This window comes from Dasypus novemcinctus, chromosome 22, assembly GCF_030445035.2.
Source record: "Dasypus novemcinctus isolate mDasNov1 chromosome 22, mDasNov1.1.hap2, whole genome shotgun sequence".
In the NCBI taxonomy this organism is placed as follows: Eukaryota; Metazoa; Chordata; class Mammalia; order Cingulata; family Dasypodidae; genus Dasypus; species Dasypus novemcinctus.
This window is the reverse complement of record NC_080694.1, coordinates 31,451,503-31,469,237: the sequence shown is the minus strand read 5'-3', so window position 1 is coordinate 31,469,237 and position 17,735 is coordinate 31,451,503. Positions and strand designations below refer to the sequence as shown.

The window sequence follows — 17,735 nt, the reverse complement described above, 5'->3', positions numbered from 1 at the left end:
GAAGAGTTCTTTTGATTGTTGGTATTTAATCTCATGCAAGAAAGCAATGTAATATTTAAACACAATTTACAAGAAATTTTTTTTTCTTGTTATGGAACTGTGTTGTTTTATTAAGAGCCCATCCGTTAAAGATTTAGATGATGTTTTCCAACAGTTTAAAATATAGTCAGTTCTACAAACCAGTCAAGCCCATGTGAAGTAACATGCGAATCAAAACAGTGAAATCTAGCCGTTGGTCTTACCACAAAGTAGTTTTGCTCTGTGTGTGCAGGAAAGAATTAAGGCTTTTAAAGAAATGGGTTAATAACAGGTTAAGATCTCACTTTTCTGATGTATTTTAAAAAGTGTGTTTTTGGATGAAAAATTGTAAAGCATCAAAATAAATTTCAAACAGAGTAGTCAGCATTTTAGAAAGTCACATAATTCATTGCTTATAAATTAAAATGTACTTTATTTCCAAAATTCTCTTTTAAAACTAGGACTACTTAAATCAATATATTAGAGATGTTTAGCTCTTTATCAGGTTAAAACAATGAGTAACAATTTTTTTTTCATTAAAAAAATTGCAAGGTATATGTCTTATAACTAATGCCCTCCTCCTTAACCTTTTCACATATTCACAGACAAGTACTGGTAGTCTGCAAAAATTACCCTGTCCAGTAGATGTCATTATGCATTCCTGAATACCTATTTGGTAGGCAACCTTGTTCCAGTAAAATTTAGACTTTACTTTGACATGATGTATTTTAACAACTGATTTTCATAATTCAAAATATTTTTGCATAATTCAAAATATTTTGCATAATTCAAAAATATTTAACAAAACAAATGGTGATTAAACTGTCTTGCAGTACAACAGACCCACTGTATACAGTTAAGTATTCAATACTGTGGGGGATACAGCGGTAGAACAGATACCATCTAGCAGTCAGACACTGACATTTTTATAGGAAGACAGAGTACGGTCATGACTTTTAATTGGGGCAAACTGAGTCATACTAGCCTGCGTTAGAGGCCAGGCCCTTTCTCCATAGCAGACCAGGCCAGGCCACCAGCATAGAGCAAGCAGTACAGGATTACTGCGTCATTCTTGGCCTTGTGACAGTCCAGGAGAGGTGGTCCCTCAGCAGCACCTGACTTCAATACCTGTGGCAGTGCCACCAGCCCCTGACCCTCTTGCAACACTTTTGAACCTCTGCTCCTCCCTTTTGTTGGCATCTCACTGCTCTAGGAGAAGAACTGGACTCATTTGGTGTCTTAAGAGCGTATCACATAGTGTTATACCTTGCAGGTCTCGTGTTGAGGCCCAGGCAGGCCTTCAGGTGTTTCAAAGAAGGCCTTTAGATTAACCAAGTAGCATTCAGGGCAATCATCTTTCTTAAATACATTCAGAACCCTAACCCTGGGTGATCATTCACTCACCTCAAATTTATTGATAAACCTCTAGATGTCAGGTATTGATAGAAACACGTACAACAGATAATATAAATAAAATGGTTACCAAAATAAACATGATCTCTTCCTTCCTACAGAGAAAGAACCAATAAAAAATAAGTCAACCTACATTCTGATGAGAAATAGGGCCCTGAGATAGAGAATTCCAGTGGTGGGATGGGGGTCAGAGAAGGTTTGTTTGTGGAGATGAACTTTAAGCTGAAACTTCAAGAATGAGAAGGAAACGAACCATCCATCTCCTTTTAGTCTAAGATTCTGTCATTGCACAGCTGGATCACTACCTTGTTCTTTCTGGTCTTTCCCCCTATAGGTATTATAAGTTTTTTAGATCCAATCCTGTTGCTTTTCTGCTTAAAACAACTCCAGTTACTTCCCATTTGCCTTCAAAATAAAGGGGGAAATATCAATTTCTGAGTTAACTCCTGGTTATAAAGAATTTTGAGTGTTGTTGACCAATGAACTCAGAGTTTGGTTATTAAATTATTATTATTCAGGTGAATTTTGAGTTTAGTTTTTTATGTAGATCTTTAATTTCAAAGCAAAAGTAAGTTTAAAAACAAAATTGATAAAAACTGCACAGTTTAATATAGAATTTAAAAATAAGTATAAATTAGAGTCAGGAGGGATGTGTAGCTTTATGCATACTAACCAATTTTTATCAGACATGTCTCATGTTTTTGTTGCAAACAAAACAATAATATTCATTATATAAACCAACTTAACATACCTTTTCTCCAGCCTTATACATGATATGTATAGTGTTACTTGTATTTCACGTGATCATTTATATTGCAGTTGTTCTTTCCTTGAAATGTCTCTAACCAAAAATATCTTACATTAGGGCTTTAACTTTAAAGGATATCTTTTTGTTAATGAAGTGTCAGATTTTCTTTTACATAGTAATGATTTGTTATTTTTTATATGGAAAATTTCCTACACTTGCCCTGCTAAGGCATTTTATATAATAATATTTATTAGTTAAAATTTTTGTAATAAAAATTTAACTCCTAACTTTAATAACTATTTTTCCATGGGTTGCAATTTTTAAAAAAAAATTAATTACAAGCTGTTATTTTTCTTTCAAAGAAAGATTTACAGTTCTCCTCAGACTTCTTTAGTTTCATGATGGAGATTCCAAAGCAGCATTTCTGGAATTGGTTTCAATACTGGCATGTTTGTCCTCTGTTTGTTCAGAAGGTCTTTGTACTCAAATAAGAATTGTCCTACTGATAGAAACTTTTCTTTGTCAATTGCTATTTTTCTTCTGCAAGAGAGGTGTGGAGATGTAGAAGAATTTTATCTAAATAAGTAAAAAACAGTCTGTGGTGCAGTATAATACATGTTACATGATGTAAATACCATAGAACACTAGAAGAAAACATGGGTTACATCAGTTAACAAACAGGTAAAAATTCTGGAATTCTAGAATATATTCTAACCTAAATTATATGGTAAAATCTCTGCAAGAAGAGTAGTGATTTATAATTTTTCTGATAAAATGCCAAATATGATGCTTGTACTTTTGAGCATTCATTCATTATTTGCTTAGAGAATGGAGGTCCTAAGATTACTATACATTAGCCAGTTTACTTTTCATTTTATTTCTCTACTAGCTAATGAGATTTGATCTTGAGAGTGTTGTTATGGATTTGATACTTTTAGGTTTAACTGTAGGAAATTGAACATAAAATTGTGGATAAAAATGTCATGAAATTTGCTGACAAAAACAGTTTCACATTAGTTTGACAAAAAGATTTACTTACAGAAATTGTACTTAAGGGTTTTAGAAAGATGATTATCTTCTTGTTGGAAAAAGAAAAGTTTTCTAATCATCCTTGAATCAGAATATTAGATTATTCTTAGAAATTATAACCAATTTCCATGCTCTTTCTCTGTACAACCACTAAAGCATTTCTTTCTATTTTTTTCCTTTGTGAGGTTGTGAGTTACAAAAATCTTGCACACAATACAGGATTCCCATGCATCACCTCACCACCAGCACCTTGAATTGTTGTGACATATTTGTTACAAATGATGAAAGAACATCGTCACAATGTTACTACTATGCATAGCTTATATTTGGTGTATTTTTCCCACAAACCATCCTATTATTAATACCACGTATTAGCTTTGTATATTTATTATAGCTTCTGAGAGAATTTTCTCATGTTTGTACTATTAATCACAGTCCACCATTCACCATGGGATTCACTGTATTATATTGTCCCCTGCCTTGTACTGTTCATCTGAAGTGTACCAGCAGTGGCTCTTGATTTCTCACGGAGTTGTGCTATTAGCACTCAGTTCGTTTCAGAACATTTTCATTACTCCAAAAGAATAAATCCCATACCCTCTTATACACCCATTTATTGATCTGTAGCAATGATATAGTACTTTTTTTGCCATTGCTGTAAAATATTGCAGTATTGCTGTTAACTATAGTCTGTATCAGGGGTTCTTAACCAGGGGTCCACAGACCCCCAGGGTTTCAGGAGGGTCCATGAGCTTAGATTGAAAAGAATCAAATTATCTTTATTTTCTCTGACCTTAAACTGAAATCTAGCATTTCCTTCCCTTACGAATGTATGTAATAAATAAGTTACAGTAGTATTAATTTCACCTGACTGGCAAAGGGGTCCATGGAACCCAAGTGGTTAAGAACCCCTGGACTATATGTTACATTAGTTACAGTTTCCTTGTATCTCCATAGTCTCAACATCCTTGTATTTTGGAAAATTCTTGTATTTGTGCTATACAATCTTGTAATATAGTACATTCCTGTATTTGTACCACAATCATCATCCACCACCCAAATCACTGTATTATATCATCCCTAGGTTATCCACTAGCAATTCTGCCAATTTACTTTAACCTCCCCAGGTGGCCACTTTTAGCCACAATCAGATTTATAAATAAGCAGTGATGATTATACTTCTTATAATGTGTTATCATTGACTGTGATAATTTCCCCACATTTACAACCCCTTTATTAAACATTGTATTTACATTCAGCATCAGCTCTCCCTACTCAACTCACGTTCTGTCTTCTACTAGTGTACAGTAATAGTTGTGAACTTACAAAACAAACATGAATTGCATCATATAGGACTCTCATAACTCAACACCAACACCTTGCATTGTCGTTAAATATTTTAAAGTAATGATTAAAAGAACATTGTCAAAATATTACCACTAACCAAAGTATTTTCCCCCGACCAACCCTATTATGGTTATATATGAACATACATAAACAATAAGTGTATAGTAAAAGTTGTGGACTTAGAAAAGAAACATGCATAACATTATACAGGGGTCCCATACATCAACCCTCCACCAACACCTTGCATTGTCATAAGACATTTGTTACAGATATGAAAGAATAGTGTCAAAATCTTACTACTAATTATAGAGTTATCTTATATTTGGTGTATTTCCCCCCAACCCACTGTATTATTATTTTTTAAATGTATTTTTTATGACAGAAGTTGTAAACTTATAAAACAATCATACATGTGCAGAATTCCCAAACATCCATCTGTCGACACACCACACTGTGGTGGAACATTTCTTATAGATAAAATAATATCATCTGATTGTTACCATGCCCATAATTTACATTTGGCACCATTCTCCATACTGCCCCATTATCAACACAGTACATCTTTGGCATAGATGCAAGCATTTTACATTATTACTGCTAACTACAGTCCATAGGTCACTCCAATTGTATTTTTCCCATGCTTCTCCACATTCCCACTACCCTGCAGTAGTGATGTACATTTTCTCTAGCTCACAAAGGACACTCTTGAATCTGTACCATCAACCACAATTCTCATCCACCTCTTGGTTTACTTTGCTATTCGGTTCCTAGATTATTCTCTAGCATTCTGTCAATTGGCATCTACATTCCTAGATTACCATTTACTCACTATGTTACCATCCACTCTATACATTTCCACACTTCTACATTAGAGCTAATTAAAACTTCTACATACATTAAACATCAGTAGTCTATCTCAGTTCTCCTCATCTCCTTTAAGAATCCACCACCTACCACCAGGGCTTGAAGAGATTTTCCTACAGTTTCTTCTAGAAGCTTTATGGTTCTTGATTTTATATTTAGGTTTTTGATCCATTTTGAGTTAATTTTTAGATAAGGTGTGAGATAGGGGTCTTCTTTCCTTCTTTTGGCTATGGATATCCAGTTCTTTCAACACCATTTGTTGAATGGCCTGTTCCGTCCAAGCTGTGTGGGTTTCACAGGCTAGTCGAAAACCACTTTACCATACATGTGAGGTTCTGTTTCCGAACCATCAGTTTGCTTCCATTGGTCTATGTGTCTGTCTTTATGCCAGTACCATTCTGTTTTTACCACTATATTTAGGTAATACAATTTAAAGTCTGGAGATGAGAGTTCGCTTTTCCTTTTTAAGATGTTTCTGGCTATTCAGGACCCCTTATTCTTTCAAATAAATTTGATAATCGTGTTTTCAATTTTTAAAAAAAACACTGGTGGAATTTTTATCAGGATTGCATTGAATCTGTATATCAATTTGAGTAGAATTGACATCTTTATGATATTTAGTCTTCTAATCCATGAGCATGGAATGTTCTTCCAGTTATTTAGACCTTTTAAAATTTCTTCTAACATTGACCTGTAGTTTTCTGAATACAAGTGCTTTACATCATTGGTAAAGTTTATTCCTATTTGAGTTTTATCTGTCATATTTTATTTTCCCCACTCTTTTGACACTTTTAGTTACTTTTATTGATATAATCTTCATTTCTAGATTCTCTTCCAGGCCTTTCTCTCCTGTCTATTCTTTTCAGGCTCTAGCATCCTTTAGCATTTCCTGAAAATCTGGTTTCTTGCTTAGAAATTCTCTCAGGTTCTTTATCTGTGAATATTCTAATCTTGTCCTCATTTTTGAAAGACAACACCAGAAGTTTTTCTCTTGTAGTATCTTAAATATATCAGACCACTATCTTCTTGCCTCCATGGTTTCTGGTGAGAAATCAGCAAAATCAGTACTTGATCTTATTGGGTATCCCTTATATGTTATGCACTGCTTTTCTCTTGCTGTTCTCAGAATTCTCTCTTTGTCTTTGGCATTTGACTTTCTGATTAGTATGTGTCTTGGAATTGGTCTATTCAGATTTTTTTGGATGGGAGTACGATGTGCTTCTTGGACTTGGATATCTCTGTTTGCCTGTCTTTTGCTGTCCTTAAGTTCCCTGAGACCTTGTTCAATTTTTTCCATTCTTTTCTTCATCTGTTCTTTTGCATATTCACTTTCAGAGGCCATTTCTTCAAGTTCACCAATCCTTTCTTCTGCCTCCCCAAATCTGCTATTTTATGATTTCAATGTTTTAAAATTTTCATTTATTGTCCCTTTCATTCCCATAGATCTGCTGTTTTTTATGTATGCTTTCAAATTCTTCTTTAAGCTCATCCGATGTCTTCTTAATATTCTTAATCTCTTTAGCCATCTCATTGAATTTATTAAGATTTGCTTTAACATCTATGATTACTTGTCTCAACTCCTTTATGTCATTTGGAGGTTTATCTATTCCTTTAACTGGGCCATAGCTTCCTGTTTCTTGGTGTGGATTGTAATTTTTTGTTGGTGTCTTGGCATCTGGGTTACTAAAGTATTCTGGGTGCAGTTTTTCTCTTTAGTTTAGGGCTTCCTGCCCTTTCTCCCTTGCTGGTTGCGCAGTAGGAGCCAAGGTTGTAGGTGGTGCTATAAGCTGTGGAGGCTCAAGCTGCCCTCATTGCCCCAGAGAATAATGAACCTTCTCCCAACTTTCTCCTTTGCCAGGGGTAGAACAGAGTCCCAGCTATATGGGATAATCCAAGTCATGCAGGCCTAGACTGTAGTTGCCCAGAAAAACTGATAAAGCTTCCTGCACCTTTCTTCCCTACCTGGGGTGAGGATGAAGCTGCAGGTGTGGGCTGCAATCTATGTAATGCGGGTCCAAGATGACTGCACTTGCTCTGGTAGACTTCAGTTGTTCAGTCTGTGCTAGCCAAAGGTACTTGCAGTTACCTGGATAGTGTACAGGGCCTACCAGCCTCCTCCCTGCCAGAGGGGGCGCTGAAGCCTAGTCTAGGGCTGCAGGCCGATCTGGGTGAAAGAAACTGGTTCCTACCATCACTGTGATTTTCGGTCAGTCCGGCTTCCCCTCCAGCTGGGGGTGGTGTCAAAATGGCGGCCACCAGCCTCTTTCCAACTTCGGTGGATTCACTCCCCAGCTGTTCCTAAGGTTATTCCTTAGCCAGCTGAGTCTACTAATCAGTAACTGAAACCAGTGACCAACTATCCCCTCCTCCCCTGTTTTTGAGAAATGGAACTTCCAATTCCAGCCACAGAATAGCTCCTGGGGCAGCTTGTGTTGCCAAAGTAAGACAATCACTGGCCTGCGCGGCTTGGCTGCGGAGAGGTTGGCACAGGTCCTGCAGCTTCTTCCCTGCTGGAGGTGGGGCTGGGGCTTAGGCTAGAGCTTCAGTCTGATCTACATGGAAAGAAGCCAGTCCCGACCTGCACTGTGATTTTCAGTCTACCCCCTTCCCCTTGTGCCAGGTGTGGAGTTAATGTGATGGCTTCTGGCCTCTTTCTGGCTTGGACAGGCTCAAACTTTAGCTGTTCTTAGGAATATGCTTTAGACCACTGAATTTACTCTTCAGTAGCTGAAGGTGGTGCCCAGTTGTCTCTTCCTCCCATTTTTAGGAAGTGGAGCTTTCAATTCCAGCTGCGGAACAGCTCCCAAGGTGCCTTGTGCCTCCAGTGGAGGTTAGGCCCAAGCCTCCGTGGCTTGGAGCGCTCTACTTATGATACTTCTCTGCAGATGGACAGTCTCCTCCTTCCAGTCCTTCAAGGATGTGGCAGGATGCTCTTCTGGTCTTCTGGAGCTCCCACACAGGTGCTTTAGCCAGCTCCAGGTACCTCTGGGTGTTTACCAACTGCCCTGTAGCAGGAGCTGACTCTAGGAGCACCTTACTCTGCTGCCATCTTCCTGGTTGTCTTGGGGATGTTTTTGATGACTCTTTCAATCTCCTTACTTGAGATTTAGTGTGTTGAGGTCAGTGTAAGATGTTTGTGTATTTTAGGAATTTGTCTATTACATCTACATTGTCTAGTTCCTTGGTATATACTTGTTCATATTATCCTCTTTTGATCTCTTTTATTTCTGTGGCGTCAGTTATAATATTCCCCCTCTCATTTTTTATTTTATTTGTTTGCATTCTCTCTCTTTTTTACTTTGTCCTTCTAACTAAGGGTTTATCAACTTTATTAATCTTCTTGAAGAACCAAATTTTTGAATTGTTGATTCTATTGTTTTTTTCTTCCAATTTCCATTTATTTCTGCTCCGATCTGAACTTTTTCCTTTAGCTTGGTTTGGGGATTAGTTTGCTGTTCTTTTCCTAGTTCCTCCAGGTGTGCAGTTAGATCTATAATTTTATCTTTTTTTTAAATGTAAGAATTGAGGGCTATACATTTCCATCTCAGCACAGCATTTGATGTATCCTATGGGTTCTGACGTGTGTTCTCATCTTCATTCGTCTGAAGATATATATTGATTTCTCTTGCAATTCCTTCTTTGCCCCACTGACTGTTTAAGAGTGTGTTGTTAGTTCTCCATATGTTTGTGAATTTTCCCCCTTTTTCACCTGTTACTGATTTCTAGCTTCATTCCATTATTATCTGAAGAAGTGCTGTGTATAATTTCAGTCTTTTTAATGTTATTGAGAACTCTCTTGTGGCCCAGCATATGATCTAACCTGCAGAAGGATCCATGAGAACTTGAGAACAATAAATATCTTGCTCTTTGGGGATTGAATGCTTTATAAATGTCTGTTAGGTGTAGTTCATTTATCATATTATTCAGACACTCTGTTTCCTTATTTATCCTCTCTCCAGATGTTTGTGCTAGCCTTTGCTGAGAGTGGAATATTGAAATCTCTAAATGTTATTGTAGAGATGTCTATTTTCCCTTACAGATTTTGTTTTGTTTCCCCAATGAGAGTTGTTTCATCATTGGCTTGTTTGCTTTTTTCTTCTGTTTTTAGGAGGTACCTGGTATTGAACCTGGGACCTTGTATGTAGGAAGCAGGTGCTTAACCAGTTAAGTTACATATGCATCCCACTCCCTTTAGTTTTGCCAGTGTGTTTCTCACGTATTTTGGGGAACCCAGATTAAGAGCATAAACATTTATCATTGTTCTTTCTTCTTGGTTAATTGCCCCTTTTAGTAATAGATAATGACCTTCTTCATCTCCTGTAACAGTTTTGCATTTAACGTCTATTTTGTTGGATGTTAGTATCGCTACTCCAGATGTTTTTTGATTACTGTTTGCATGAAATATCTTTTTCCAGCCTTTCATTTTCAGCCTGATTGTGTCCTTGCTATAAGATAAGTTTCTTATAAACAGCATATAGATGGCTCATACTTATTTTGTCCATTCTGTCAGTCTATGTCTTTTGATTGGGGAGTTCATTCTATTTGCATTCGATATTAGTACTCTAATGGCATTACTTCATCCATTTTGTCCTTTGGCTTTCTGTTGTCATATCTTATTATTGTCTGTCTTTTTAGCCCTTTAGCCACATATCTTCATTTCTATGCTTTTCTCCAAGTCTCATTCTTTTCATTTCAGGCTGCAACAGTCCCTTTATTATCTCTTGAAAATCTGGTCTTTTAATAGCATACTCTCTGAATTTTTGTTTGTGTATGAAGACTTTACACTTATCCTCATTTTTGAAGGTCTGTTTTCCTGGATAAATAATTGTTCGCTGACAGGTTTTCTCTTTCATCCTATTACTGCCTTCTTTCCTCCATGGTTTCTGAGGAGAGATCGGCACTTTTTCTTATTGGAGTTTTCCTTGTGTGTGCTGCATTGTTTTTCTCTTGCTGCTTTCAGTCTCCTGTGTTTTTCTCTGGCATTTGACATTCTGATTAGTAGATGTCTCAGAGTCAGTCTATTCTGATTTATAGTGTTGTCCTTGGATAGTGATACTAATGTCTTTCATAAGGGTTGGGAAGATTTTGGTCTTTATTTCATCAAGTATTTTCTCTGCTCCTTTTCCATTCTCTTCTCCTTCTGGGATACTGCTAATGTGTATGTTTGTGCATTTTGCCATGTCATTCAGTTTCCTGAGATTCTGTTCCAATTTTTCAGTGTTTTCTCTTTCTGTTCTCCTTTTTTTTTTCAAGTTCAGATCCTTTCTCCTCCAATTCACTGATTCCTCTACCAATTCGTATCTGCTGTTATATGCCTCTAACGTATTTTTAATCTCATCCATTATATCTTTCATTCCCATAAGCTCCGTTATTTTTCTTTGCAGGCTTCCAGTTGTTCTTTCTGCTCATTCAGTGTCTTATTAATATCCTTTATCTCTTTAGCCATATTTTCCTTCAGCTTTTTGAATTGATTTAGGAGATTTGTGTGAACATTATTGATAAGTTGTCTTAAGTCATGTGTCTCCTCACAGTTTTTTATTTCATCCTTTGCCTGGTTCATATCTTCCTGTTTTTTAGTATGGCTTGTAATTTTTTGTTGATGTCTAGGCATCTTTTTATTTAATGAATTTACTCTGATTGTCATTTTCTCTCTCTTGCCTAGTGGGTTTTTTTTTTCTTCCCACGGCTCTTTGATTAGTTCACCTTGTTCTAAATCTTTAAGATTGCACAGCTTAGGTTATCTAAGTGGGACTAGGGAGCTCTAATGGGGCACACAGACCAGATCCAAGAGCACCTGGACTTGAGAAACTCCAAAATCCTTTTTCCCTTGCAGTTTCCCAGCCTGCAAGTACATGACACACTTCAGTGAGCTGTTCTGTGGAGGTCTCTTTCCACCTCCACTTGCGGGTGATTCTGGTCTGGCCAGAGCTGAGATTTAAAGTGGGCTCTGCTGGCTAAACTCATTGAAAAGAAACCACTCTCTACCCTCCATTGCACCCTCCTCCCAGGGAGGTGAGCATCCATTCCCCTGTCAGCCACAGTAAGCCATGGGGTTTACAGGCTGTTTGCCTTAGGGATTTAGGTGAGTGCCATTCCCAGCTGCAGGGACTAGTAACTCACAGTTTTCATTTGGCCTCATTGTCTCTCTGTCCCTGTCCCTCCTGGACAATGCACAACATTCTCCTTGTCTGTGGACCCCCAGAGCAACTTCCTGAGACAGCTTTTTGTCCTTCCTTTCATTTTTGTAAGATAGTTGAGGCCTGCCACTCTTTTCCTATGCCATCTTCCTTAAATTTCTCAGTGTTTATTTTTATGTTACTTTTAAAAAAAGATAGCTAATGTGTTTTATTTTGTTTTTTGATTTTTAAGACTGCTGAGAAGTCAGGCCAGATTGAAAGATCAAGGAATGCCAGGCAAAGACAAAATGATTTTAAGGTAAGTTAAGGAAAAATATGTAGACTTTTTCATAGGGTAGACTTTTTCCCCATCTAAAGTTACTAGAAACCTCAATCTACATTTAAGATATTAGTTATTGATCAGACACAATCCTTTAGTTAACTTAATCACTTTGTTTTTTGGTTATTTTTTAGAAGATGATTCAGGAAATAATGCACTCTCTGGTGAAGTTGATCCGTGGCGCCTTGCTCCCACTCAGCATCCGAGAAGCAGAAGCGAGGCAGTATGGGGGCTGGGGGGTGAGGGCTGACCTACCCGGAGAGTGGCTTGCCCATGTCGTCCAGACGGGAAGGTAAGTGCATACTTATATTCCTTTTTCAGTCTTTTTGGGAAAAGGAATGTACTCAGAAGTGGATTTTTATACATTCGACAAAGAAACTTTACCTATTTAAATGACTTTTTATTTTGAAATAATTTTACACTTAGAGGGCAATTGCAAAAATGACACAATGTCCATACAGAGAACTCCAATATACCACTCCACTCAGGTACCCAGATCTATGGACTTTTAACATTTTGCCACATTTGCTGTCCCTCCCTATCTGTCTAACCATCCGTCCATCCGTCCGTCCGTCCGTCCATCCATCCATCCAGCCATCCGTCTATTTATGTATCTGTTTTCTAAACATTTGAGAGGGGGTTGTATGCATCATGTTATTTAAACACTTTATACTTCGATGTACATTTCCTAAGAACAAAGATACTCACTTTTGTAATTTGAGTATCAAGTTCAAACAGTATGACATGAGCGTAAAAGTTAGTCTATATTCCAGGTTTTCGTATGTCCCAATAATGTCTTTTGGGGCCTTTTCTCTTCCATTGTTAGTTCCAGTCTAGGATCATGGATTGCGTTTAGTTTTTATTGGCTCTTTATTTGCACTTTTTTAAAAATTGCGTAAACATATACAACATAAACTTTCTCATCTCAGTTCTCCAAAGCATACTATTCACTGTGATTATACTAACGATGTTGCACTACTCTCACTACCATCCATTACTAGAAATTTCCCATCACCCGAAACAAAAATCCTATACCCACTATGTATTGACTCACCATTCTCCCTCCGTCATACCACTCCCCCATCCTCCTGTACTCCACTTTCTGTTTTATGAATTTGCATCTTCTAGATAGTTCATGTAGGTGAGGACAGTATTTGTCCCTGGTATGTTTCACTCATCATCATATCTTCAAGGGTCATTTATGTTACAGCAGGTATCAGAACTTCTTACCTTTTTACTGCTGAATATTATTCCATTGTTTATTTATCTTGTTGATGAACACTTGAGTTACTTCCACCCTCTGGCTATTGTGAATAATGCTTCTATAAACATTAGTGCATAGATATCCATTCAAGTACCCGCATTCATTTCTTTTGGGTTTATACATAGATATGGGATTGCTGGGACATATGATTGTTTTGTGTTTAACTTTTTTTTTTTTTTAAAGATTTATTTATTTATTTAATTCTCCTCCCCCTCCCCCGGTTGTCTGTTCTCTGTGTCTATTTGCTGTGTCTTGTTTCTTTGTCCGCTTCTGTTGTCATCAGCGGCACGGGAAGTGTGGGCGGTGCCATTCCTGGGCAGGCTGCACTTTCTTTCGCGCTGGGTGGCTCTCCTTACAGGGCGCACTCCCTACGCGGGGGACACCCCTGCATGGCAGGGCACTGCTTGCGCGCATCAGTACTGCGCATGGGCCAGCTCCACACGGGTCAAGGAGGCCCGGGGTTTGAACCGCGGACCTCCCATGTGGTAGACGGATGCCCTAACCACTGGGCCAAGTCCGTTTCCCGTGTGTTTAACTTTTTAAAAAATGTATTTTTAATTTATTTTTAAAAGTTACATAAATTACATAAAATGTTACATAAAAAAATGTAGAGGATTTCCATGTGCTCTATTCCCCACACCTCCCACTTTTCCCACATTAACAACTTCTTTCATTAGTGTAGTACATTCATTGCAATTGATGAACATTTTGGAGCATTGCCACACAGCATGGATTATAATTTGTGTTGTAGTTTATACTCTCTCCTACTCCATTCTGTAGGTTATGGCAGGATATATAATGTCCAGCATCTGTCCCTGCAATATCATTCAGGACAATTCCAAGTCCCCAAAATGCCCCCATTTTACACCTCTTTTTCTCTCTCCCTGCCTTCAGCAACTCCAATGGCCACTGTCTGCACATTAATGATATAATTTCTTCCATTGCTGGAATCACAATTTGTCTATAGTAGAACACCAGTAAGTTCACTCTAGTCCGTATTGTATTATTTCCCAATCCTCAAGAAGCATGAAACTGATTTCCAAAATGGCTGCACCATTTTATATTCCCACCAACAATGTACCAGGGCTCCTATTTCTCTGATTATTGCCAGTACTTGTGGTTTTCTATTTTGTTTTGTTTTAAAAATAACCATTCTAATGCTATTTGTTGTGGGTTTCATTTGCATTTCCCTAATTGCTAATGATGTTGAGTGTCTTTACATGGCTTAGTAGCCATTTTACATCTTTGGAGAAATGTCTGCTCATGTCCTTTGCCCATTTTTAATTGGGTTGTGTGTCTTTTTGTTGTTGAGTTACAGGAGCTGTTTACATATTCTGGATATTAAACCCTTATCAGATATATGGTTTCCAAATATTTTCTCACATTCTGTGCATTGCCTTTTTACTTCCGTGATAATATCCTTTGATGAATGAAAACTTCTCATTTTGATAAATTCTGATTTAATCTATTTTGTTGTTGTTGCTTGTGCTTTCAGTAAAAGTCTCAATCCATTGCCTAACTCTTATATTTAGGTCATTAATCCATTTTTAGTTAACTTTTGTTTATGGTATGAGGTAGGAGTCCACTTTATTCTTTTCCATGTGGATATCCATTTGCTTTAGCACCTTTTGTTGAAGAGACTATTCTATGCCCCACTGAACTTGGCATCATTATCCAAACTTAATTGACCGTAATATGAGGGTTTGTTTCTGAACCTGCAATTTGATTCCATTGGTCTTTTTGTCTCTCCTTCTGCCAGTACCATGATGTTTTGACTACTATAGCTTTGTAAAAAATTTTAAAATCAGGAAATGTGAGTCTTCCAACTTTGTTTTTCTTTTTCGAAATGGCTTTGGCTATTCAGGACCCCTTACCCTTCCATATGAAGTTGGTAGTTGGTTTTTCCATTTCTACAGAGAAGGTTGTTGGAATATTGCTTGGGATTGCATTGAATCTGTAAATCAATTTGGGTAGAATGGACATGTTAACAATATTAAAGTTTTCCAGTCCATGAGTATGAAATACCTTTCCATTTATTTATGTCTTCTTTAATTTCTTTCATTAATACTTTGTAGTTTCTGTATAGTTTATCCTTGAATAAATTTATTGCTAGATTCTCTTAGTTGCTGTTGTAAATGTTATCGTATTCTTGATTTCCTTTTTGGATTATTCATTGCCAATATATAGAAACACCAGTGAGTTTTATGTATTGATCTTGTACCCCACCAATTTGCTGAATTCATTAATTAGCTTTCCCAGCTTTCTTGTGGATTCTTTGAGATTTGCTACACTATATCACATGTCATCTGTAGTTAGTGATAGTTTTACTTTTTCCTTTCCAATTTGAATGCCTTTTATTTCTTTTTCTTGCCTAATTGCTCTTGCTAGAAATTCCAGTACAAGGTTGATTAGCAGTGTGACAGTGGGCATCTTTGTCTTGTTCCTTATCTTAAGGGTAAGATTTTCAGTCTTTTACTGATGAGTATGATATTAGCTGTGGGTTTTTAATATATTCCCTTCATCATGTTGAGGAAATTCCCTTTCTCTTCCCATTTTTCTGAGTGTTTTTTTTGTCAAGAAAGTGTTCTAGATTTTGTCAAATGCCTTTTCTGCATCAATTGAGATGCTCCATGTGGATTTTTGTGGGTTTTCTTTTTTTTTTGTTGTTCGGTTAATTTCATGAATTATTGATTGAATTTCTTTTTGAACCATTCTTGGGATAAATCCCACTTAATCATGTACAGTTGGATTTAGTTTGGTAGTATTTGGTTAAGGAATTTTTTAAAAATCTATGCCATAAGAGGATTGGACTACTGTTTACTTTTTCTGCTATATCTCTATCTAGGTTTGGTCTTAGGGTAATGCTGACCTCATAAATGAATTAGGAAATCTTCATTCATCTTCAGTTTTCTTTGGAAGAGTTCAGAAAGAATTGATATTAATTCTCCTTGAAATGATCGGTAGAATTCACCAGGGAAGCCACCTGGCCCTGCACTTCCCTTTTTTGGTATGTTTTTGATTATTGATATATATTCTTTACTTATTATTGGTCTGTTGTCACCTTCTCTTTCTTCTTGACTTTTTGAAGGTAGTTTGTGTATCTCTAGGAATATGTCTATTTCATCTTTGTTATCTAGTTTGCTGGTATAGGGTTGTTCATGATATCCTCTTATCCTTTTCATTTTTTTAAGGTCAGTAGTAATGTCCTCCTTCCATTTCTGATTTTTTAAAAAATTTGTGTCCTTCTTTTCTTAGCCTGGCTAACTAATGTTTTGTCAATTTTATTGTTCTTTTCAAAGAGCCAACTTTTGGTTTCATTGATACTATTGTTTTTCTGTCCTCTATTTCATTTATCTCTATTCTAATTGTTACTTCCTTCCTTTTGCTCACTTCACGTTTGGTTTGCTCTTCTTTACCTAATAACTATGTGTGATGTGAAGTTACTGATTTGCTGTCTAGTACAAGCAGCATATTGAGCTATAAATTTCCCTCTCAGCACGGCCGTTTGCTAAACTCCGTAAGTTTTAGCATATTATGTTCTTGTTTTCGTATTTTTCAATGTAGTTCTTAATTTCCCATGTGATTTCTACGTAGAGCCCTTTAATTTTCTCATATTTGTGAATTTTCCAGTTTTCCCTCTGTCATTGATTTTTAGCTTCATTCCATTGTAGTCAGAGAAGAAAAATTTTGTGATTTCAATATTTTAAAATTCATTAAGACCTGTTTTGTTATCTAACATATGGGCTATCCTAAAGAATGTTCAAATTGCACTTGAGAAGAATATATACTCTGCTATTGTCGGTTGATTGTTGGATGGAGTGTTCTGTTTAAGTCTAGTTGGTTAATGGTATCATTGAAGTCTTTGTTTACTTATTGATTTTTGGTTTAGAGCTACTATTCATTATGAAAGTGGAATATTGAAGTCTCCTGCTATTAATAAAGGACCATCTGTTTCTCCCTTCAAATATGTCTTTATTTACTTGATATACTTTGGGGCTTCATTATTAGATGCATATGTTTGTAGTCATTGTCTTCTTTTTTTTTTTAAGATTCATTTATTTATTCTCTTCTCTCCCCCACCCCCACCTGGTTATCTGTTCTTTGTGTCTATTTGCTGTGTCTTCTTTGTCCGCTTCTGTTGTTATCAGCAGCACGGGAATCTGTGTCTCTTTTTGTTACGTCATCTTGTTGTGTCACTTCTCCATGTGTGCGGCACCATTCGTGGGCAGGCTGAACTTTCTTTCACTCTGGGCAGCTCTCCTTACGGGGTGCACTCCTTGCGCGTGGGGCTCCCCTAGGCGGGGTACTCCTTGCGTGCATCAGCACTGCTCATGGGCCAGCTCCACACAGGTCAAGGAGGCCCAGGGTTTGAACCAAGGACCTCCCATGTGGCAGACGGACGCCCTAACCACTGGGCCAAGTCTGCTGCCAATCATTGTCTTCTTGATGTATTGCCCTTTTATTAATTTATAGTGCCCTTCTTTGCCCCTTTTAAGTTTTTATCTTAAAATCCATTTTGTCTGATGGTTGGTATAGTCAACCCTGCTCTCCCTTGATTATTGTTTATACAGAATACTACAGAATACTTTGCTTTCA

At 37.0% G+C, this 17,735-nt stretch overlaps 1 protein-coding gene across 3 annotated transcripts in view; it reads left to right on the top strand.

The window, feature by feature from the left end:
- The window catches only part of EXOC2 (exocyst complex component 2), a 228,893-nt gene that overhangs the window by 114,330 nt on the left and 96,828 nt on the right, over window positions 1-17,735 (top strand). For all 3 annotated transcript variants that reach the window (XR_009182715.2, XM_004466865.2, XM_058285163.2), the window contains exons 14-15: window positions 11,789-11,854; window positions 12,010-12,167. Coding sequence is in view for 2 of the 3 variants with exons in the window: in XM_004466865.2 (XP_004466922.1) it covers window positions 11,789-11,854; window positions 12,010-12,167 (224 nt within the window). In the remaining variant the exon portion in view is untranslated. The remainder of the gene's footprint in view (window positions 1-11,788; window positions 11,855-12,009; window positions 12,168-17,735) is intronic.